Source organism: Clarias gariepinus, chromosome 20 (assembly GCF_024256425.1).
Source record: "Clarias gariepinus isolate MV-2021 ecotype Netherlands chromosome 20, CGAR_prim_01v2, whole genome shotgun sequence".
Taxonomy (NCBI): domain Eukaryota; kingdom Metazoa; phylum Chordata; class Actinopteri; order Siluriformes; family Clariidae; genus Clarias; species Clarias gariepinus.
In genome coordinates this window covers 9,698,111-9,721,843 of record NC_071119.1, presented here as the reverse complement: position 1 = coordinate 9,721,843, position 23,733 = coordinate 9,698,111, and the positions used below count along the sequence as shown (strand labels likewise).

Here is a 23,733-nt window from a genome sequence, read left to right as displayed (position 1 = left end):
TTTGAGAATGTTATGTTGATACCACTACCCAGCTTCAGGGATACTGTACTGGTGCGGACATCTGGTTTGAAATACATCAAAACCTTTGAAAAACTTGCCACTATTCCCCATGTGCCATAGTGATACATAATAAAAGCTTCAAACTACAACTAGCAGTATTACCTTTTGCTGAGTACTGGTCATTGAACATTCAATTAGAAACGAGAGGCCAGGAGAGTGCACATAGGACAGCCATAGTGGTCTGGTCTACTCTGTCATGTTTTCCAAATCATTGATCACTTAAATTAAAACTCACTCACACACTAATCATCTGTAACACTTTATCCTGGGGAGCTGGAGCCCATTCCAGGAGACTTAGGGCATGAGGTGGGGTACACCCTGGATGGGGTGCCAATTCATCGCAGGGCACACACACATTCACACACTACAGGCAATTTGGGAAAGCCAATCAGCATGATCTGCAGGTCTTACTACTGAGGAAGGAAATCGGAGAACCCAAAGGAAACACGCACGGGGAGAACACAGAGTAACAGAGTAATGTTTACGTAGAGAATAAAATACATATGGGCATGATGGGCAGGTGTCCACATATTTTTGGACATTTAGTCATTTAAAACAGTAATTTTCTCTGCAGCTTCCTGCATCTCACTCTAATGAAGTTAATAATGAAAAACCAACACACAGCTTGCAATGGTCATAAAAACCACAAAACACAAACTCCATTATTACAAACCCACAACACAGATCAGTCCTGAGGACTCTCAGATAAGGCGAAATTCACTGTTACAAAGTTTGTATAAAATAAAAGCCCTGCCCCCTTTGCATGCCTGCGTGTGTGAGTGTGTGCATCAGTTGTGCATGTGGTTGTTGCTGTGAGCTATTTTTTCACATACAGTACTGACGTGTGAAAGAGAGCATGGTTAATGCTGATCTTAGATCAGTGGAACTTAAAAGTATCAGGCAAAAAAAAAAAAAACGTCTAACAGCTTTGTGGAATGACATTCTATTAACCAAAATGTAATGCCTTGGTGCAAAGCATACATAATTATAACACAATTGTAAAATTGCACATCTGAGGTATGCGTGAGTTTTGCAGCTCAAATGTCTTCACACTGACTATAAGCCACTGACATGTAACTTCCTCTAACTGCAGCAGCACATTTATTTCCTTTACAGAGTACAGAGGCTCAGCCTCGTCCACACAGAGACAGTCATTTAATGTTTTAGTGAGACTTTTATAGAGTAAAGATGTTCTGGTGTTCTCCTGAGCAGGATGAGATGGTGAAAGTTATCTATAAGATTGTAGACAATAATGAAAGTCATTACCCTGACACAGAGGAGGAAGATGCTGAGACGCGCCTAGAAGCTCAACACACAGGTACAGAATGTTTAAATTTGCTTGGGTGAAAGTGTTAGAAAATGCAATGGTGCAGTAATTCAGTCTTTTATTACAGTGATGGAGATGATGGTGGATATCTGTGAGAATGTAGACACTGTTAGAGGAAAACAAATGTTACTTGTTACTTAATTATTTCATTGTATTTGGCTCTGAGCTCCCAGTCACATGTCTCTACACTCTGTAGTGGACCTGGACATTTCACACACACACACACACACACACACACACGTAATTTCTAGACATGGACAAGTAGTGACTGTTTATGAAACAGGTTTTAACTGTAAGCAGCTGGTGTTGGATTTTTACTCCAGTTTTGAACTGAACATATTTGAGTTAAATCATTACTATCCGGTATAATGTGCCGTGATATAAAGATATATAAAGACATGTGCCTGCTCGGGCACTCTAATATTTCATTGGACTGTCTTTTGCTTTGATTACAACAGTGCTATAATTTCCATAACCCTTGTCATTCTAAAGATTTTCAACGGGGTTAAGGTCTGAACTTTGTTGTGGCCAATCCAGGTATTAAGATGATGTCTCATGCACCCTGAACCACTCTTTCACAAGCCCATGAATCCTGGCATCATCATCTTGTAATATAAAAAATAAAAGTCCACAGTATATTCAGGGTGTGCTCTGTCGCCTTGCACTTCCAGGGTCCAGGTTCGATTCCCGTCTCTGTGTGCATGGAAACTTAAAACAAGTTTCATGGAGTTGTGGGCATCATCCGTGGCACACACATTCAAAATGCAAACGCTCTCATCCTCTCTCCAGTTTCTTTATTCGAAGTTATTTTGATGAGATTATGACAGTCCTACACAGCTCTATTATAGAGGCTTTAAACAGCTGTGATTGAAGCAGTCTGATTAGGATAACATCATGCAGCCAAGGCACGCATCTCTAAGTTGTGTCTACTCTCTAAAAAATGATTCTGTGGCCTTGTAAATTTCACAGTAATAAAAAGGTTATGTTACCTTAATAAAATCTCTAAAAATCACATACATGATTGTTTAAGTTAGACAAATCAAAATAAATGCCTAAAAAAACAACTATTGATTTAGTCTTAAATTTACACTATAATTTAAGTTTATTTCACAAATAAAATTTTACTAACTGAATTATATTTTTAACAGGCACTTAATATTTTTTTTTTTTGCATTTTAATCAAAATATTTGGTAATGGAGTAATTATACTGATTAGTTTCAAGAACTACAATTATCACTAATTCCAATTCAATATTCTTTATGTTTAACAACAAAAATATTGTTATATGGAAATATGGGGATTGGAGAAGCGAGTCAGGAAACGTTTCCCTCCACCAGCATCACATAGTGACCTGGCCACTATTCTGCAAGAAGAATGGCTTAAAATCCCTCTGGCCACTGTGCAGGACTTGTATCTGTCATTCCCAAGACCAATTGATGCTGTATTGGCTGCAAAAGGAGGCCCTACACCATACTAATGAATTATTGTGGTATAAAACCAGACGTTTCAGTCTCATTGTCCAACCCCTCTATATAACATATGGAAATTGCAGGTAAAAATACTACTCTAAAAATAACACTCTGACGGAGCTCTTCTATTTGCGGTCTTCCAAGTGTCATTACTAACAAACAAAACAAGTGGAGAAAAGGTGGTTTTCATTAGCAACAGTTTATTTTCTGATAATTTGAGTTGTTAATTCATGTTAACAGCCTCAGTGTTCAGTTTTTATAAAGTAAATATTAATATATATATATATATATATATATATATATATATATATATATATATATAAAATTTATTTGTAATTATTTTCCTCATTTTTTTTCTTCCTAATTTAGCCGTGTCCAATTCCTCCCCGTCACTAGGAGCTCCCACATTAAGGCTATAACAACCCTTCAGTCGGGACGGCCGAACTCTATCACATGTTTCCTTCAAACCACGTGATGTCACGGACCGCATTTATTTTTAAACTGCTCACTGATGCACTGTTAGGGGCAGGCATAACACACTTAGAGGACAGTGCTATCCTCCCCTTCTGCTTGCCTGAGTTCACAGACGCCCCTGATTGGTCCTGAAGCCGTAATTAATGTGAGAGCATCGAGTGCCTCCCATCCCACCCCGCTGAGAGAGCTCAGCCAATTTCACTCTCTCTACAGCACTTTACCACTGCACAACTCAGGGGCCAGTAAACATAGTTTTTATCATTTATTTTGAGCTTTTAGCTGTTTGTGCAGTTAAACTTTTATGGAGTCTTATGGCCGTCACTTAATGCAAATAAGCTCGGTTAGGAATGAGCTTTACTAGTTCCAGGTGATCGACATATACAGATGATTAAGAAGAAAGTATTTTCATAAATCTGGTCATAAACTTTACTGAGTTTGGCTCATGCAGTCATCATAGTGCAGAGGAAGAACAGGTGACATGATTCAGATCTGCAGGTAAGTTTGTTAAATACCAGCCCAAAGCTCCGCCCATCACCGCATGTATTAGTGCAAAGGGAGGAGTTTTACAGTGATGGCTGGATAGAGTCACTGAGATGTTCTCCAGGTCACTGCTGAAGAGATTTGATTTTAATGAGGCTGTTGTGTCGGTTTCCAGAGCAGTGTGTTCTGCCGTCACAGTGCTGTGGATCAAATTCAGTGCATTGAGTGCAGAAAATAATCAGACCAGATACAACAGCATGACTAGAGAGAGAAAGATGAATATGTCCTCGCCTTCTTCCCTTTTAATGAAGACAAAAAGAGGGTCTACCTGACTTTCCTAAGTTGCTGACAGTATATTAAGTGCGTACGCAGGTCCATACATCAATTGACCAATTTTTTTTCCCATAAAATGACACAATCTTTTTAAACCTTTATTGCTCCATTTACAAGTTATTTTCTTTTATCGTTCTTTCAAAGTTAACAGAAAAAAACTAGGCAACAGTAAAATGCTCAGTTACAAAGTAAATATTAAATGAATATCTTTAGTATACCCATGTGTGAGACAGCATGCCCATGTGTGATGTACATCCTTGTATGCCGTTGCTGTGAGCTATTTTATTACATACTGATGTGTGAAAGAGAGCAGGGGTTAACACTAATCTTAGATCACTGGCTCTTTTGTGTTTCAACCTCACATTAAAGCTGCAGAAAAGCTTCTATAAATAATTCCAGATCTACAGCAGAAACATGTCGACTAATTCATATGACAGAAATCAACAGTGCTGTAAATATGAGTTTATCTTAAAAGCAGCAGGTGAAAAGCCTAACAGGTTTTTATTTATATCATTTTTATAGATTTTATAGATGTGTAATTCTAAACGTAACATGAACTAGTTGAAGACTAGATGTTCCCAGATTTGGAGTTCCTGCAGACATTTCTGTGCAAAGGAGTTGGTATGGTTCACAGTTATGGTACACAGAAAACAACTTTGGGTTGTGTTGTCACTTTACAGCGGTAAGAGTGAATCCTCTCCACACCAGGATGGATCACGACACCATGGTTGTGATAATTCTACTATAATCATATAATCAGGAAGCCCAAATACAAGCCAAGCTAATTATTTATTTTAAATAGGAAATTAAGCAAAATTGTACAGAATTAGTTAATCAATAGCAACAAAGTAAGAGTAAAATATGTATGGCATAAGTTATTAAATGCAAATAAAAAATAATTCTCAAACCAAATAGTACAAAGAGTAAGCAGTGGAGAGAGACACACACCAGCTCTGCAATCAAACACTCCACTACCTACAAGAGAAGCACACATGCGTCCACACACACACACACACACACACACACAGGGCATGTCCACCGCTGGCCCCTCTTGTAAACTCAAGCCAGTGGGGACACCAGCTTACAAACTATATGACTCTCAAACACACAGAAATGTTTAAAGAGCTGAAATTATGAATTAGAAAATTAAAAAAATTCTGGTACCTGAAAACCAGCTGAAGACTTAAGAGGAGCAGCAGAACCAGAACAGGTCAGAATAAGTCAGCATGACTCCATCCAATATCTACACTCACCAAAAGCATTATTAGGAACACCTGTTTAATTTCTCATTAATGCAATTGTCTAATCAACCAATCACATGGCAGTTGCGTCAATGCATTTAGGGGTGTGGTCCTGGTCAAGTCAACCTCCTGAACTCCAAACTGAATGTCAGAATGGGAAAGAAAGGTGATTTAAGCAATTTTGAGCGTGGCATGGTTGTTGGTGCCAGACGGGCCGGTCTGAGTATTTCACAATCTGCTCAGTTACTGGGATTTTAACGCACAACCATTTCTAGGGTTTACAAAGAATGGTGTGAAAAGGGAAAAACATCCAGTATGCAGCAGTCCTGTGGGCGAAAATGCCTTGTTGATGCTAGAGGTCAGAGGAGAATGGGCCGACTGATTCAAGCTGATAGTAGAGCAACTTTGACTGAAATAACCACTCGTTACAACCGAGGTATGCAGCAAAGCATTTGTGAAGCCACAACACGCACAACCTTGAGGCGGATGGGCTACAACAGCAGAAGACGCCACCGGGTCTCACTACAAATTGAAAAAAAAGGCTACAATTTGGACGAGCTCCCCAAAATTGGACAGTTAAAGACTGGAAAAATGTTGCCTGGTCTGATGAGTCTCAACTTCTGTTGAAAATGGTAGAGTCAGAATTTGGCGTAAACAGAATGAGAACATGGATCCATCATGCCTTGTTACCACTGTGCAGGCTGCTGGTGGTGGTGTAATGGTGTTGGGCATCGTTTAAATGCCACGGGCTACCTGAGCATTGTTTTTATGACCATGTCCATCCCTTTATGTCCACCATGTACCCATCCTCTGATGGCTACTTCCAGCAGGATAATGCACCATGTCACAAAGCTCGAATCATTTCAAATTGGTTTCTTGAACATGACAATGAGTTCACTGTACTAAAATGGGCCCCACAGTCACCAAATCTCAACCCAATAGAGCATCTTTGGGATGTGGTGGAACGGGAGCTTCGTGCCCTGGATGTGCATCCCACAAATCTCCATCAACTGCAAGATGCTATCCTATCAATATGGGCCAACATTTCTAAAGAATGCTTTCAGCACCTTGTTAAATTAATGCCACGTAGAATTAAGGCAGTTGTGAAGGCGAAAGGGGGTCAAACACAGTATTAGTATGGTGTTCCTAATAATCCTTTAGGTGAGTGTACTTTCTAATATATTTTAAAATACTGAATCTGCAGAAACAATGAGCGTCTCAACAGTCTCTGATTCAAGCATCTGATAGAACAGTAGCCTCCAACCTTTTTAGCACCACAGACCAGTTTTATGTAAAATAGTTTTGATAAAGCATAATAAAGTGCATAATAAATACAGCATATGATAACAAAATCAATGTGAGTCCTGAGCTTGGTTCCCTGTGATAAAACATTCCTATCTAGGAGTGATGGGAGATAAAACAAAGATTAAAATAACAAAGATAGCTTGTTGGAAATGGAAGCAGAGTTTATTCAGTTGTTTTGTGGTGATCTCAAGATATTGTTTTTAATCCAGAAAGTCAAAGTCGTCTCAGACATACTTGCATAAGGTCGCATCTATTATACAGAGCGGCCTTGGAGTGTGTGAATTACCAGTTGTGATGAGGCCGTTATTTAGGTAGAACTCATTTTCTTTTAAACGCAACTTTCTTTTTGTTAGCCTCATCAACTGTCTCATCGATGGGTATTTTGCCTTTTGAAGAAGCTTTACCGAGACGTTTGTTTTTACTCATTTTTAGCCAGTTTTAGCTTTTTACATGGTCTTAATTTTATAAGGCATCAGAAACTTCAGCAACACGTCTACTATTTCATGTGACAGAAATCAGCAGTGCTGTGAACATATGCATTTATCTTAATGAATGTTTATATACTTATATACTTCTGGACTTTAACGAGCATGTGATGTACGAGTGCAACTCAAATGTCGTCGCTCTGTGACCACTGGTGTGGTGTCACTGGTGTGGTGTCACTGGTTACTGACAGAAGCATATTTTATTTAAAGTACACTACTAATAGGTGAAGACGCAGGATAAGGCCAAAGAGGTTTCTGTAAGGGACTGCCCCTAGAGGGCACTGTGGCTATGTTTGTTTTTTGTTTGTAGTTTTGTTAGAAGACCCAGTTTCCCAGAAGGCACCTCGGTCAGGTGATGACGAAGTTCACCTGAGCCGTGGCTCATTAGAGACGTTATAAAAAGCTGTTAGTTCTGGGAAACTGGGTCGAGCAATAATATTGTCTAGTGGGCTTTTGTTTGTTTAGTTTTCATGTGATTAGTCTGTTTGTCAATAAAATACTCTTTATTTTGAAAAGAACCCTCTGCGTTTATGCCTGCCCAACACCATCAGCCCGATACACCCGAATCGTGACAGTTTCTATCTGCACAGATGAAGTAATTCAAGCTTTATTAAAGCAATGTTTCAAGATTGAGTTTTTGCAGACATTTCTGTGCAGAATATGTGTAACGTTAGAATAAAAAATGGGGATATATATGAGATAATAAAAATAAATACCATAAAGCACATAAAATGCACTGATGCTTGAACACTATTCAAGCAAAAGGAATGCATTTGCATTATTGGATTTTTTTTTTATTTTTTTTTTTTATATATATATTTCTATTAGTGTGTTAATCGGCTGAAAACTCGTACTGGCACAGAAAGAACAGAAGTGCCACAGACAGTATTGTTTTGTATTGTTGTAATAATAAAAAAAATACATTTGCATAATGCATGACATTAGCACACACTAATGTGTAGTTCAGTGATCTTTAAAGGATCCTGTGTGTACCCAATTGTTAGATGAGTAAAAGTACTGCAACAGTTAAAATATATTAAAGTAAATAACAATTAGAGAATAAACATTAGAGAAACTGCAGCTCTGCTTCATGAACCTGAGGTTCTATCGAGATGTCTGCCAAGTCAGTCATTTAAACATTAAATATCGTAGATGTCAAAAGCTGTTTAAATATTTATCTGACATTAATTGCATGCTGTCCATAGTTATACTGTAATTAAAAATTAATCACTCATTGTTAATCTGTTCCAAGTGTACGTGTAAGGGTTAAAGGGATCTACAGTACTGTGCAAAAATCTTAAGCACATGCAAGAAACTGATATAGAGCTAGAGTGTCTTCAAAAAAATCAACAAAAGTCACTAAACTGTGTGAGTACAGAGAGGATGAGTACAGAGGTACAGATGTGCAGGAGTGTGTGAGTCCATTCTAGGCTTCAGGCAGGAAAATGGAACCAGTGTTGCTATGTTTTCCATGAAGCTTTCAGGTTTTAGATTGTTCCTGTTTTCTCCACTAGATGGAGCCACTGAGGGCTTATGCAGCTCATCCAATTAATGACACACCTGGTTCTCATCACCTGCCTTATTGTCTGGGTTTGAGTTCGACCGTCTCTCCAGTTTTAGGAACTTGTACAGTGTGTGTGTGTGTAAGTGTGTGGTGTAGTGATGGCAAAATAAAGCCTCATTTAGGTTGATTTCATGAAGCTTCATTTAAGGGCTGATTATACTGACATCTAGTGGACACATTTTGTATAGCACGGCCTGAATCCTCTCTGTTCTCTGCAGTGTTACGGCTGCTGGATGGACTGCTGATGAGTTCAAGTGACTAAAGCTGCGTCCTCAATGTTTAACCTTTAGGGGTTGACGGCAGTGTCACGATGCCAATCACTTCTTTTCTCTTTGCAAGTGTGTGTATGTACATAAATGGTATGGTTTCCTTTCCAAAAAGTTTGACAAATGTTTGTAATTAAGTTAATGTTAAAAAATTAAAAAGACACGTCACACGTTGGAGCCCCGCCCCCGCACCTAGCGCTTCATTCACATGTGAGATTTACGTAAACTGCTCTAATCAGATGAAAGTAAATGCTAATTGCTGTGTTTGGAGAGATGATGTGCTGAGGCATGCCAGTGTCCAACAGAACAGGACGGGTTTGAATGAATTTTTTACGTAAATATTCTTATATGCACATACAGTAAGAATCTCTCCATGATAAAATGACTTAATGAATCCACACAAAGTGCTTCAGTTTCAAATAACGATTTAACACTGGACACAAAAAAGCATTATGATTATTACTCTGATTATTATTATGATTTTTTGCTGTTTATGTCCAGTGGTAAATGATTATTTGACCACGAATGGTTGGAATGACTGAAATAAAGATGCTCACATCGCTCGCTGTCACTTTTAAAAATGCAGTGTTTATATAGTAAGTATATATTTGTGCTCTGTTGTTTTTCTGGGTACTGAAAACATTTTTACATTTTACATTTTGTCTTATTTGCAAAAGTTGTCCCCTTTGTGATCTGTATATATTATGACCGGGGCGTTTCTAGGATTTTCAGTTAAGGGGGGCTCAGCCCTCATAGATGTTAAACACTATTTGGCTTGTTCAGAATCAGTACTCAAATGAGTCTTCTTGATCACACACGCTGTTTACCTTATAAACCTTTTTTCTACGCACAGGTACAATCAGAGAAATGTAACCAGAAAACAAAATCTAACTTGACACTTACATTGATTAGCAATATAAACAACACACCTATGAGGCTGGACAATGGAATAAACTGTGTGGGTGCCAATAATGTCAAACATTTATCTGGTAATTCTTTGACAATTTTGCTACTTTTTGTTGGAAACTGGCAGATATAAAAAATGTGAAAAAATAGTTTCTGATGCAATGACTTCAATCAGTGTTGGTAACACAGTGTTAATGTGCCTGAGAGGCTGCGCTTTCAGAGAACTGAACTCTAGAACTGAACAGAGAACTGTAGATGGAAGGTTTTTCAAGTCACATGGGAATAAGTGGGTCTTCAAATGAGCAGCAGGTAAGAATAGAACATCTTTTTTTTTTTCATGTGCCTTGAAAAACCTTCCATCTACAGTTAAATATAAATATTAAAACTTTGATCATCATGTTATCTAGTTTAATTTAGTGTTTTAGCTTCATAAATAAGACAGTAGGTTCTCTATTCAACCCCTTAAAATTTCATAGCTACTAGGCTATTTATTCATATTCATTATTATAAATATTGTTTTAATGTAATTAAACAAAGCATCGTTTTAATATAATTTTTTTCCCCTATTTATTAAAAAAGTAACTTTTGCTAAATCAAAGCGACAAAAATCCTACTCTAAGGATAATAAACGTATTTTACGATTTGGGACATTATATACGATATAATATAACAAAATAATATTTATTACAAAAACATGATTTTTCTATCTCTGTAAATCACACTGCTATGCAGTTAAAGCGAGTACACTGATGTGTGTCTGTCACTATTTTTAATCATTTATGTGTATAACTCTATGGTAGTTAATGTCATATGCACTGTGCAATGTTTTATATAGACAGTTAGGTTTTACAATTAAAACAGCAACAGCATGATTGTTTTATAAAGTAGACTATAGGTTCATAGAGTGTGTATTAAGGGCTTCATTTTCACTAGAGGAAACAGCTGATGTGATGACGGTAAACACAGCGAAGATTTACCTGATTAATCCCTCATGACATTTTGTAAACTGTATTTATAAGAAAGGACTGCACTGATGCAGATATAACAATTTATCGAAAAACACACACCTTGCCTTAATCCTCCCTGTGTGATGGTGAATTGAAGACCGCGCTAAAAGACGGGGAGGAACCGAAGGAGCCGAAGTCTGCCGCCGCTTTCATATCAAATTTAAAGGGGACGAAGCGATCACCAATGTGTGTGAAGTTTATGGAGAATTTTTAGGGGGGCTGAGTACAAATGTTAGGGGGGGCTAAAGCCCCCCTCAAAATGGCCTAGTGATGCCCATGATTATAACTAAAAACACAGATGCTCATATCGGCAGCGTTTTGATCAAAGTGGAGGTCCAAAGTTAAGTGTGCACCAAAATAAGCAGCTTTATTTCATTCATAAAATACTTAGATCACAAACAACAACATGGCACAATGCATGGTGTCTGTGAATGGCTGAAATGTGGTTGTGAATAAGCCTTTTTAATAAAATGTCCGCGTGCTCTTTAACTTTGCAAAGTTTTGATCAAAAGGCAGATAACGTGTGTGTGCTGATATATAGATTTAGAAGAGATTTATTAACATTTATATACATAAGATTTGTATTTTAATTAATGTTTCAGAAACTGTGCTTTTTTATCTCAAAAGAAGTGTGTAGGTGTGAACAGCTGAGACAATAGGAGACCAGATGAAACCTGATGTAACCATATTCATGAAAAGTCATAGATTATTCAGTGGAACAGAGGTTTTGCTGAAAAAAGTTAGTCACATCAGTCACTTTACCCCAAATAAAAGGTCTTTGAGTGTTATAATTGAGTTGTTCTGCTATGGACACACACCCAACACTTTAATGAACTCAGTTCTGTGTTCACAACAATCTGCCAGGTTTGTTTATTCTCCATTTTCTCTGCTTTTCTGCTAAAGTTTGAAATTGTATTTGTGCAATTTGAAATGAGTTTAAAAGTTGCACATGAATCTGACATATTTACATCAGCCACATTCTGAAAGCCCAGTTTGTGCTCTACATCAATAAGGGAAAATGTATTAGCTACTATATTGTTACAGATTTAAAATTTACACAAATTTAAGAAGAATTTACTTCTATTTGTTGTTTACTTCACAAAAACAAAATCACATCTTCAAAGTTGTAGGCATGTTCTGTAAATGAAATGATGCAAACTTTCAAACAATTCATTTTATTTCCAGGTTGTGAGGAAACAAAACATAAAAATGCCAAAGGGGGTGAATACTTCTGCAAGGCACTGTACAAGCCCAACATCAAAAGAACCAGTCATTACCATGTCAATCACAGAGACCCGGAGACAGACAGAGGATAGGAAACACATTTACATTCTCCAGGTTTAACAAAACAATTTCAGCGGACAGGAGATACACAACACTGATTACATGTTCAGTTCAGGGTCAAGTTCAAGGTTAATAATCTACAAAGCCTTAAATAATCTAGCACTGCTGTACGTTTGTGACCTTGTGACCATACAGTCCAGCACATCTCTCAGGTCTGTGATCAGCTTTTACTCATAGCGTCTATAAATGTATACATCATAAACTATTTATAATTGATTTATTTAAACGACTCTATTCAGATGTAAGTAAATGTTAATTGCTGCGCTGTTTTGGGGGAGGAGTTACGTGCTGATAACGTTTGGTCTGGTTTTCGTGAGTTACCATTTGAGTTTGATCTGTGTGTGTGTGTGTGTGTGTGTGGTGTCACCGTGTGCTCTGAATACTAAAACTAAGTGTGCAGATAAATAAACCAAGATGCGTGTTTCTTAGCCCCACCCCCATATCAACGCTGTATTCAGAGAAAGGCGCGGCCAGCGAGAGGTTGTGTGCAAACTATTGAGCTCCTACAGATTCTAAAATACATTGTTACTGGTTTTATTTTTTTATTATTTTTTTTAATCCCAGCAATGGAAGAGACAGAATGTTTCCTTACCATAACCTGCGTTGTATTGTTTTTTTAATCACTCTATACACAACCCATGATTTCTAAATATGCTATTTTACAACTATTATTACCATAATTTTTATGTTATTGTAAGGAAAATTTTCATATCTTTTATTCTAGGGATTAAAACGGTTACACTGTAAATTTTAGAATCTAGAAGAAGGGTTATTAAAAGTAATCCTCGTCCCAGGAGCTGACTTGAGTTATTTTAATGTGGGGAGGGGTGTATTTCTGTTTTTCTCCCTGCCTTTTCCCCTGTATACTGTAGCTGAGAAATGTTCACACCTGGGGAAGCGTGCATTATTTGCATTTGAATGTTGTCTGCCCGGGTGCACCGCCCAACTCACACACTTTACACAATATGACATAATAGGCCTGATGTCAGCTTGGGCCTTAAACATTTGACAAATCAACTGTGTGTGTGTGTTAACATTTGTGATGTGTATGTGTGAAGAATAGGAGAAATTTTATGTCAAGACCTCCAAAAAGCTTGTGTGTGTACATGTTTGAGAATGAGAGATGTGAGTGTGTGTGTTAACATTTTTGATGACTGTGTGCGTCTGTGCGTGAGGGAGAGATGTGTGTATATGTGTGATAGTGTGTTTGTGTGTGTGTTTTAAGTGAGAGATAGATGTATTTGTGTGTGTGAGTGTTAACATTTGTGATGTGTACGTGTGTACAATAGGCCGCAGATGCTGGAAAATAAGCATCAGACTATGATGTTCCTCAGTGTGATGTCACTGAATGTGTCACTGAATATAATGTCCCTCAATATAAGGCCACACAGAAAGTTATTCATCACTTTTCAGCATATGTTTAAGGTTTGCCACGGCTGACCCGTTTGAGAGAAACCCCTCTACAATTTTGCGTCCTCAATGTCTTTAAATGACAACAGCCTGTATATGGTGGCGATCGTATAAATCCCCTAAGGAGGAGAAAATAAAAATCCATCGGGTGCGTTTTGGCAAACTATCCAAAATAACTGACTTCCTGTTGAGTTGAGCCCAGGACATACAGTGCTCTAAATGTGTACTGAGTTTCTTGTGCATACGTTCTTCACTAATCACATGAAAGATTGAAACAATGTGATTGAATAGTCACGACACATGAAAATTTGCTTTGCTCAAAATGTGGAAGTTTATGCTTCTAAAATAAAGTTATAATAGCAGTTTTTAAATAAAATATTTTGTCATAAACAGTGTTTGTCAGAGAATAAACATTTGGCGAAATTAATAAAAGTCTGAGAAATGTTGTTCTGCTGTCAAACTGTTCATATCGTTCCATTAAGTGAGAAGCAAAATTAGGGCTGCAACAACTAAAGTTTTTTTTTTTTAAATAATCAATGATTATTCGAATTATTTATATGATAAAACGAATCGATTATGAAATTCATTGCCAACTCTTTTAGTAATCGATTTTAATTTATTCGTTGTGTCGCGCGTTGCGGAGACATTTGATTATTATTACTTTAGTTGAGCGTGGAGTAAACACACTCGGTCTCGCGCACTGATGCTAGCAGAGTTCGGAGTAGTGATGGGTCGTTCATGAACGATTAATTCTTTTTGAACGAATCTTTAACGTGACTCAGAAGAACGAGTCTTCTCGGAGAGCGATTTGTTCATTTTCTACTGGGCGTGCATGCACAAATCATCGCAAAACCTCCGTAGGTTATGTACAGGAAACAGAATTGAACGATTCGTTTTAAGTGACTCGTCTACTCTGAGTCGTTCGTTTGTCACGTGATTCCCATAGACGCTATGCAGTGCAATAGATTCAAAAGAACGACTCCGATTGGAAGATATAAGAGGTGAGCTGCTCATTCTGTTTATTATTAATGTTCTTATCTGCATTGCAATATTTTCATAACTGGAACTATAGCCAAAATTTGTGTATGTAGACGTATTGGGGTATTTTTATTGAAAATGCAACATTTTATTTTATTTCTGATCAAAAGAACGAAATGAACCTAAGATTCATTAATTTTGATGAAAGTAATTCAAAGAACCGAGTCACTAAAATAATTCGAACTTCCCATCACTAGTTCGGAGCCTCATAGACAGGGCGGAGCAAAGATAAAATGAACGAGCAGAGGCAGAGAAATCCGTAATCGGGTAATCGTCTCCCCTGCTGAGTGCTTGTCTGTTACTGGTATAATCAACATCCGTGCACGCGTGTACTGTTTATTATAACACCGTGACCATGTGTGTGAGCATAAAACATATTTTATTTTGTGTCTGTATGCGGGTGTGTACAGCGCGCATGTAAAGCAAAAGCAAGTCTCATTACACACGTTAAAATCCATTTTCTATCTCTGCTCAAGGCTTAGACTGCTCTTTGCATGCTTTGTGTGTCCGTGTGCCCCCCCCCCCACCCCACACAGACCCCTCCTCCTGTCACTTTACAGACTAGTGATGGGAAGTTTAAATCATTTTAGTGACTTGGTTCTTTAAATCTCATTCATCAAAATGAACAAATCTTTTTTTTTTTGAGTCATTTAGTTCATTTGTCTATTGAAGTCACGTGACAAAAGAACGAACGGCACGGAGTAGAAGAGTCATTAAGGAAGAATCACTCAATTCTGTTTCCTGTACATAACCTACAAAGGTTTTGTGGTGATTTGATCAGGTCATTTTACAGACGATGAACGGATCACTCTCCAAGATACTCGTTCTTCTGAGACACGTTAATGATGGGTAGTTCATGAACGATTTGTTCTTTTTGAACAAATCTTTATCTCACACACCCACACACACACACACTCTTTCCCTCTCCTCTACACAGAAACACTGCTCTGTCGTGATTCTTAAAGGTAAAGTGCAGGTTAATTTGTTTTATTTTTACTTTACGGCAGTAATTCCGTTAGTATGTTTTTAAAAATTCTATTTGGTTTACGAATGTTTTGGAATACGAGCCCGCTTCCAGAACGAATTATGCTTGTAATCCAATTTTCCACTGTATACACTGTATTTGGCAGATGTAAAGCAAACATGTCTATGTTTTTTGTAAGTCCATTTTTATTTTATTATTTTTATTATTATTATTTATATTATTATTATTATTATTATAAAAGCTCAAGGAGCAACATGTTGTGCACTTTTTAAAGATTTTAGTTCTGTTTTTGAATAAAGGGTTGGAAATTAATGCTTTTCTCTTTTTTTTATTCGATTTATCGATTAATCAGAAAAAAATAATCTATAGATTAATCGATTATTAAAATAATTGTTAGTTGCAGCCCTACAGATAATATTTACTTACTGAATGGATTAGCAGGGTTTACACCCCCCACTCGTTACTGTTAAAATCTCATTCTGATCGGCTGGATCGGGTCAGACTGTTCTGACTGAAGTGGTTAACATGATGTAGTTTTATTTAGATTAGAACATTATTATGATTATTAGTGGAATATTAATATCTATGTGAACACATGACAGATCCTGTAGACTAGGTGTGTTTACATGTTTACATTAATATTCCACTAACATGTGGTTAACTGCAAATATAACCATGTACATGTGTTCAGGGCCGCGGTCTGTCAGTGAGTTTACTATGGTTAAACACATTTCAAAAAATGTAAATAATCATGTCTCTGTGTCCACTTCCCATTAGGAGGAGACACTGCATGGAGCAGGTGGTACAGACTGATTGCAGTGTTTCTGGTGATGCTGTGTTTACTGCTGACTGCCATCATAGTGCTGTGGATCAAATACCCCAACCTGAAGGAGTCACAGACCAGTAAGTGCAACCTGACTAAAGAGAGAGACCAGTCACAGACCTGTAACAACAACCTGACTAAAGAGAGAGACCAGTTACAGACCTGTATTTGTAACCTGACTATAGCGATAGACCAGTTACAGAGGGAGAGAGACCAGTTACAGAGGGAGAGAGACCAGTTACAGAGGGAGAGAGATGAACTCCAGAAGTTTTTAAATCTGGGTGAGTAAAACTTTACTGCACTGTTACATGATTATTAATGAACATAATTGTAAACATTCATAATTACATTTATTGAACATTTATTAATTTATTAATTGAACATCATTAAAATAAGTCTGTTCCTGTTATCACGTGCTCTATACTGTAACAGCGAGTCTGTAATAGTCTGTGCTCCTGTTGTTGTTGTTGTTGTTGTTTTGTTGCTCTCATGACACTAGGAAATCAGAAAACAAAAATGTATCTATGAAGTTAAAATTACTGACTTACAAATATACTGTAAAAATAATAATGTTGAGGCAAAAATAATGTTGTTTTTCTCCCTTTTTTTAAAACAAAAAATCCATGATTGAGTTCAGGATGGAATTATACCAACTCCAGTGTTTACATCATCATTAATGAGCAGAAGAGCTGGACTGAGAGCAGAAAGAACTGTAGAGAGACAGGAGCAGACCTGGTGATCATAACCAGCAGAGAGGAACAGGTGTGTGTGTGTGTGTAAGTGTGTAAGTGTGTAAGTGTGTGAGTGTGAGAGTGAGTGTGTGAGTGTGTGAGTGTGTGAGTGTGTGAGTGTGTGAGTGTGTGAGTGTGTGTGAGTGAGTGTGTGTGAGTGAGTGTGTGTGAGTGTGTGTCTGAGAGTGTGTGTCTGAGAGTGTGTGTCTGAGAGTGTGTGTCTGAGAGTGTGTGTCTGAGAGTGTGTGTCTGAGAGTGTGTGTCTGAGAGTGTGTGTGAGAGTGTATGTGTGTGTGTGTGAGAGTGTATGTGTGTGTGTGTGAGAGTGTGTGTGAGAGTGTGTGTGAGAGTGTGTGTGTGTGTGTGAGAGTGTGTGTGTGTGTGTGAGAGTGTGTGTGTGTGTGTGTGTGTGTTTGAGAGTCATTTATTCTTACATTTTTACTACAAACATTGACAGGAATTCGTCACTAAACTGCGGGCTGGAGGAAGAGCTTGGATTGGTCTGAGTAACAGAGAGGGCGAGTGGAAGTGGGTGGACGATACAACACTGATCACTGGGTAAGAAATCACTGAACTAATAATTTACTTCTGATACAGTTACTGACTCTTCATTAGTCTGAGAAACACAGCAGATCCTCTGATTCTCTCCTTCAGGTTCTGGGGAGATAAAGAACCAAACAGTGCTGCAAGAGAAGATCGTTGTGTTATAACTCGTAAAACATCTGATCCTGTGAAGAACTGGGGTGATGTTCTCTGTAATAAAACGTATAATTGGATCTGTGAGAAGAAAATCTTTAACTGAACTGCTGTGTGTGAATGAAAAGCAGTAAATTGAATGTACATGTGTATCTGTGTGTGTGTGAGTGTGTTGTGTCTGTAAAATCCTCATTACTGTTAATAACTCTGTAACCATCACGGTGTCACCTGTTTATCTTTCAGAGATTATTTTTCATTCAGGTTTGTTTATGAAACGCTACAGATTCTACAGTAGTGACGTGTACAAACACCAGAGCTGTGGGCTTTCATTTGGGATTTAACTGCATTTGGACGACTTTACAGTCATGTGTGTGTCAACATGGCCACCAGATTAACTTAGTCTAGTCTAATTTAGGTGTTGCACCATTAATAAATAAATATAAATAAAGATAACTAAAGCTTTCTGTTATACAGTCGACCTCGTGAAGTTGCGGTTCAGAGTTCACAGCCTCAGTAGTTCTCAGATTTTTCCGTTAGAATCGAACTAATAAATGTTCATGAAAACCCCCGGAAATATCATCCACCATCTTTTTTTTTTTGACAATATATAATTTTTCATGCGCTTTAACTCTAAACTATTAAGAACCATATAATTTACAAATTTTGTAACATAAATATTAATGTCAATTCAGCTAAATTTTCATATAAAATATAATACTGTATAATTTTTTCATAATAACATAAAGCAACTGTAGAGGAAAATGTGGCTTGGGACGGTGAATTATTACCGTATTTACCCTCCAGTAATTATACCAAAAAAAAATTGTATACAGAGAAAAACACACTTGCATGAATTACAGTACATATAAATGGGTAACATCTGTATTTTACATTCTAGCACTGCGGGAGACACAAAAGTACAGTACTGTACAGTATACAGGTTTACATTTTATTTTAATGGTAATGTAATAGGCTGAGTTTAAAATGTAATTAAAATGGTTAGGGGCTCAAAACTCTAGATATAGATATAGGCATTTACAGGCCTTTTTTATGTGTGTATGTGTGTATATAAATATATATTATTTTTTTTATTTGCAGGTGCTCTAAGAACGTAACTCCTGCGAATTTCAGGGGTCACCTGTATGTTTTTGCCTGTAGCACTGATTCTGCACATACACACAGCATTCAGGCCACAGACACCACATCTCCCTTAAGAGACAGCAAATAATATAATATTTCTTTACTAAAGTCCAAATGAATTTAAATATAATCAATAAATTGAATTTTCTGTTTATATTTCATGTCTCAAGTGTCTATTTTCTGAGTGGAATTTTTAACTTTTATTATAGACTGTGAATATGATTGTAAATAATATAATGATATGATGTGAAACTGATCCTACTTTTCCTGAGAAATGAACTAAAATCATTTCAGTGTAATCTGTCATACAGAGTCAGACTTCTAGATGTAAACAGTGTATAAGAGTGAATTATAGACAGATGAGAGTGATGCACTGGTAGATCAGTTATTAGAAGGTGAAACAGTGATGTGCTGCTTTATAAATGAATGCTGTGTTTTAAACTCACTTCAGTAAAACTTTTTTAACAGCAGACAAGCAGCTTCACATGAAGCCCAGGTGAAGATTGAGATTTAGATCGTCCTCGAGTGCTGAACGGTGATTAAAAACTTTGAGATGACACGAGGAAGAAGTCTTGAGAAAGGACAGGCACAGAAGAGGAGATGATCTATGGGTTGTGTGTGATGCTGGTGATGGTGTGGTTATAAATCAGTACAGTATGCAGGTGTAGAAGAGTGAAGACTAACAGTACTCAGTGTGTTGACATGGTGTTCAGTTAGAGTGTGAATGAGCACAGGACAGGCTTTATGATCACAGCAACAGATCTACAGTATCCAGGTGAGATCATCCTCGTCATCCTCATCATAAACCTGATTATTGTTTAGAAATTACAACACTTGGATATCTACGTATATCTAAAGATCATTTACAAAAATTATCAGTATTTTTATTGAAGATTTAGGTAATTAAGCTATTTCAAGCCGAGGGCGACAGTGGCAAGGAAAAACTCCCTGAGATGGTAATAGGAAGAAACCTTGAGAGGAACCAGACTTAACAGGGAACCCATCCTCATCTGGGTAAAAACAGATAGCAGGGATTGATCTGCATTCATACTGTGTGTTAGTTGGCAGGCAGTTCAGCATAAAAGTTGATGTTAATTGATGTTAATATGAAGTTTAGTTAGTTTTGAAAACTCCTACTATCAAACAGTCAAGTCCTCAGAGAAACAGCTGCCAACACCAGTCGAGGTCAGAACCGTCTTCTAGGTAGAGAGAACCATCACCAGACACGAGACGCATCCCAAAGAGACACACGGGGCATCCATGTGACGAGATCTCCAACCAGAAGCGGGGCACCAGGATGGGTCAGACAGGTCCGGAGGGCAGAGGGAGTCTGGATTACTGGCAGCTCAGGAACGACATGTGTAGCTCGACAGAGAGAGGGAAAGAGAAAAAAAAACAGGAGAGAGAGCAGAAGAGGAGAGATGGCAGTTAGGTACGGTCACAGTCACACAATGTATAATGTGAATGTATATTAACTGTAGAGTGCAAGCAGAGACTCCGGCAGGACTAACTATGACAGCATAACTAAAAGGGAGAGCCAGAAGGAAACACAAACATGAGGGCTTCCTGACATGTAAAGCAAACAATCACCTCACCGTCAGCAAACCTGAGTGATCAATGAGAGTGAGGAAGACAGCATCCAAACATACCAGTTCACCATAATACTCTACGCCCATGAGTCCCCCAGATCTGCTCCTTTACCTATGGCAAATCTATTTATAAAAATGCTTGGCTAAATAAATAGGTTTTTAGCCTGGACTTAAACACTGAGTAATACAAGCATAGTTACACAACCCTGATCAGAGGCCAATAGAATGTCATTTACTACTTTAACGAGCGCTGTCTCTGTACTGTGATGAGGCCTAAATCCTGACTGATACAGTTCATGTATGCCATTTCTATGTATATATGAGCATAGCTGCTCCACTACTATCTTTTCCAGGATCTTAGAGATAAAGGGGAGGTTTAATATTGGCCTGTAACTGGACAGCTGACAGGGGTCGAGGTCAGGTTTCTTAATTATTGGTTTGATAACTGCTAATTTAAGAGATTTTGGAACATATCCAATGCTGAGTGAAGAATTAATTATTCTCAACAGGGGTTCTGTTATTGCTGGTACTATCTGTTTAAGAAAATGTGTACAGGATCTAATATACAGGTTGATAAATTTGAAGAAGAGATGAGTGAAATTAGTTCATTCTCTTCAAGGGAAGTAAAGTATTCTAGGTTCTGATCTGACATGGCTAGATTAACATCTGCATCAATTACATTGTTTGGTTTCAAAACCTCAATTTTATGCCTAATATTTACAATTTTATTATTAAAAAAGTTCATGAAGTCCTCACTATTGCATGATGTTGTTGTGGAGATTTCTGCAGTGGTCTTATTTCTGGTTAATTTGGCTACAGCATTAAATAAGAATCTAGGATTATTTTTGGTATTTTCTATAAGAGTGGAGAGATATGTTGATCTAGCTACACTAAGAGCTTTTCTATAGTTCAGGATGCTCTCCTTCCAATACTAACAATTTAGTTTGACAACATTTACATTCTAATTTCCGAGCGGTCTGTTTTAAAGTGCGCGTGTGATCGTTATACCAGGGAGCGACTTTCTTATCTCTAATAATTTTTCTTTTAACTGGAGCTACATTATTTTAGGTATAACGGAACGTTGACTCTAAATATTCAGTCGCCTGATCGAGTTCTGTGGGGTCAGGCGGTGATCTAATCTAAGTTTGTAACTCTGGGAGATAACTGATAAAACTTTGTTTGGTAGTTGATGTGAATGTCTGTTTAGTACGGTACGCACTGTGCGTACGTTATTACTATGACACACTTAAATTGAGACAAGATAGTGATCTGATATAACTTCAGACAATGGACTTGTAATTAAATTTCTTATACTTAACCCGAAGAATATTATTAAATCTAAAGTGTGACCTGCTTTATGAGTGGGTCCTACTACACACTGATTTACTCCTACTGAGTCAAAATTCAAATTTTATTTGTCACATACACAATCATACAGAGTACAATATGCAGTGAAATGATTTTGTGCGACCACAGAGTCGCGACGGCAGCCACCTAACCGGCGCCATCATAGAAAATAAGGAATAAGATACATTAGGATAACGAGGGTAAAAAAATCCCCTCCCAGACTGTCCTTCGAAAAGGGCAGTGTGTGATCAGGGGTACAAAAAATACCTCAGCAACAAGCACAGAAAAACATGTAAACACAAGACATAAACATTGCAACGATGAGGGTACGGGGGATAGGAAATGTCCAATGTCTTCGGGGAGTTAGTTATGTTTCCAGCCACGGCCTTGAAATGCAGTAGCTGGAAAGAAAAGGGGCAGCCGAAAAAGAAAAACATATTTTCCAGGTTTCGATCAATATCTGCCAATTTCACAGATATTTAATGTCCATCACTGGTCTCCAGGTCTGTCCAAATCACGTTGCATAGCTGCTAGTCTCACCAAGATGTTATCCAATTTGCGGTCCAGTACCACAGTCTGATTACTGACAGCTCTCGTCACCACTATTTCCCAGCCAGCCAGTCTCTTGGGGTTGAGACTTACTGCTTTTAAAATTTTACAATATCCAAGTATCCCACCTAATCCAATCAGCAGAATCCCTGTTATCAGAGTTCCGAATAGGTAGATATCTTCAACATCCTCCAGAGACACTTCTCCCAACCGTCCATCGTGTATCCAGCAGCAAACGTCCCAGCAGGACAAGTAGGTTCCCCAGAACCCACATTTCTCGTCGAGAAGATCGTGTCAATTGCATTCAGAGACCACTTGATCAAATCCATATTCCTTTTTATTTTCAAGAGCAAGACGAAGAGAGTCTCTGAATAGTATTCACAAGACAGACAGAGAAGCAAGCGGGGAGAGATAAGGGAGGGAGAGCAGATGCGACCGCCTTCGTCGAGAGCCAAGAGGAAAAAAAAATAAAATAAAAATATGGACATAAATGCTGTTCTCAGAGGGTCTTCTGGATTCTCAAAATGAATATTAAAATCTTCAGAAATTAATGCCTTGTCTACAGAAACGACTAGGTTTGAGAGGAAATCTGCAAATTCACTAAGAAATTCAGAGTACGGCCCTGGAGGTCTGTAAATGACAATTAGTGGAATCGACTGAGCTGACCTAATATTTGTGGCTACACTTGATATGTTACTATAGAGAACTTTAAATTAATTAAATTTGTGTCTGTGTTTTTGTATAATAGTCAAATTATCATTGTGAATAACTGCGACGCCTCCTCTTCTACCAGTTAGCCGAGGCTGGTGTATGTAGCTGTATCCAGGAGGACTAGCTTCATTTAGAGCTACATACTCGTCCTGTTTAATCCAGGTTTCTGTTAAACAGAGTATATCAAACTCCTGATCTGTGATAATTTCATTAACTATAACCGCTTTAGATGCGAGAGATCTAATATTTAACATATTATAATATTTTAATATTTAGTTGGTTTAGCCTGTCTGTCTGCTCCCTGGCCTGGGCTCTGGATTGTCACTGATTAACTAGGCCTCTACTGAGACTATGAGCTATACTACAGGACTTTTCTCATGTTCAGAAAAGTTCTTTGATCGTACTCTCTTTTCAACTTCCATTGCCATTTGCTTCTCAGTTGCATACAATTT

The 23,733-nt window shown here is 37.8% G+C and overlaps 1 protein-coding gene across 1 annotated transcript; it reads left to right on the top strand.

Annotated features, from left to right (window-relative positions):
• The first annotated feature begins 1,248 nt into the window (after positions 1-1,248).
• LOC128508258 (C-type lectin domain family 4 member E-like) lies at positions 1,249-18,369 on the top strand. The gene is made up of 5 exons (XM_053479487.1): positions 1,249-1,378; positions 16,473-16,598; positions 17,156-17,280; positions 17,707-17,807; positions 17,904-18,369. Exons 1-5 carry the CDS (start codon positions 1,249-1,251, stop codon positions 18,049-18,051), a joined length of 630 nt encoding a protein of 209 aa, XP_053335462.1. The 3' UTR covers positions 18,052-18,369.
• The last annotated feature ends 5,364 nt before the right edge of the window (positions 18,370-23,733 follow it).

Excerpts from the sequence above, each read along its gene's own strand:
- LOC128508258 (XM_053479487.1), top strand. The coding sequence starts at position 1,249 with ATGTTCTGGTGTTCTCCTGAGCAGGATGAGATGGTGAAAGTTATCTAT. Across the intron at positions 1,379-16,472 it reads CCTAGAAGCTCAACACACAG|GAGGAGACACTGCATGGAGC; the intron begins GTACAGAATGTT and ends ACTTCCCATTAG. Across the intron at positions 17,808-17,903 it reads GATACAACACTGATCACTGG|GTTCTGGGGAGATAAAGAAC; the intron begins GTAAGAAATCAC and ends TCTCTCCTTCAG.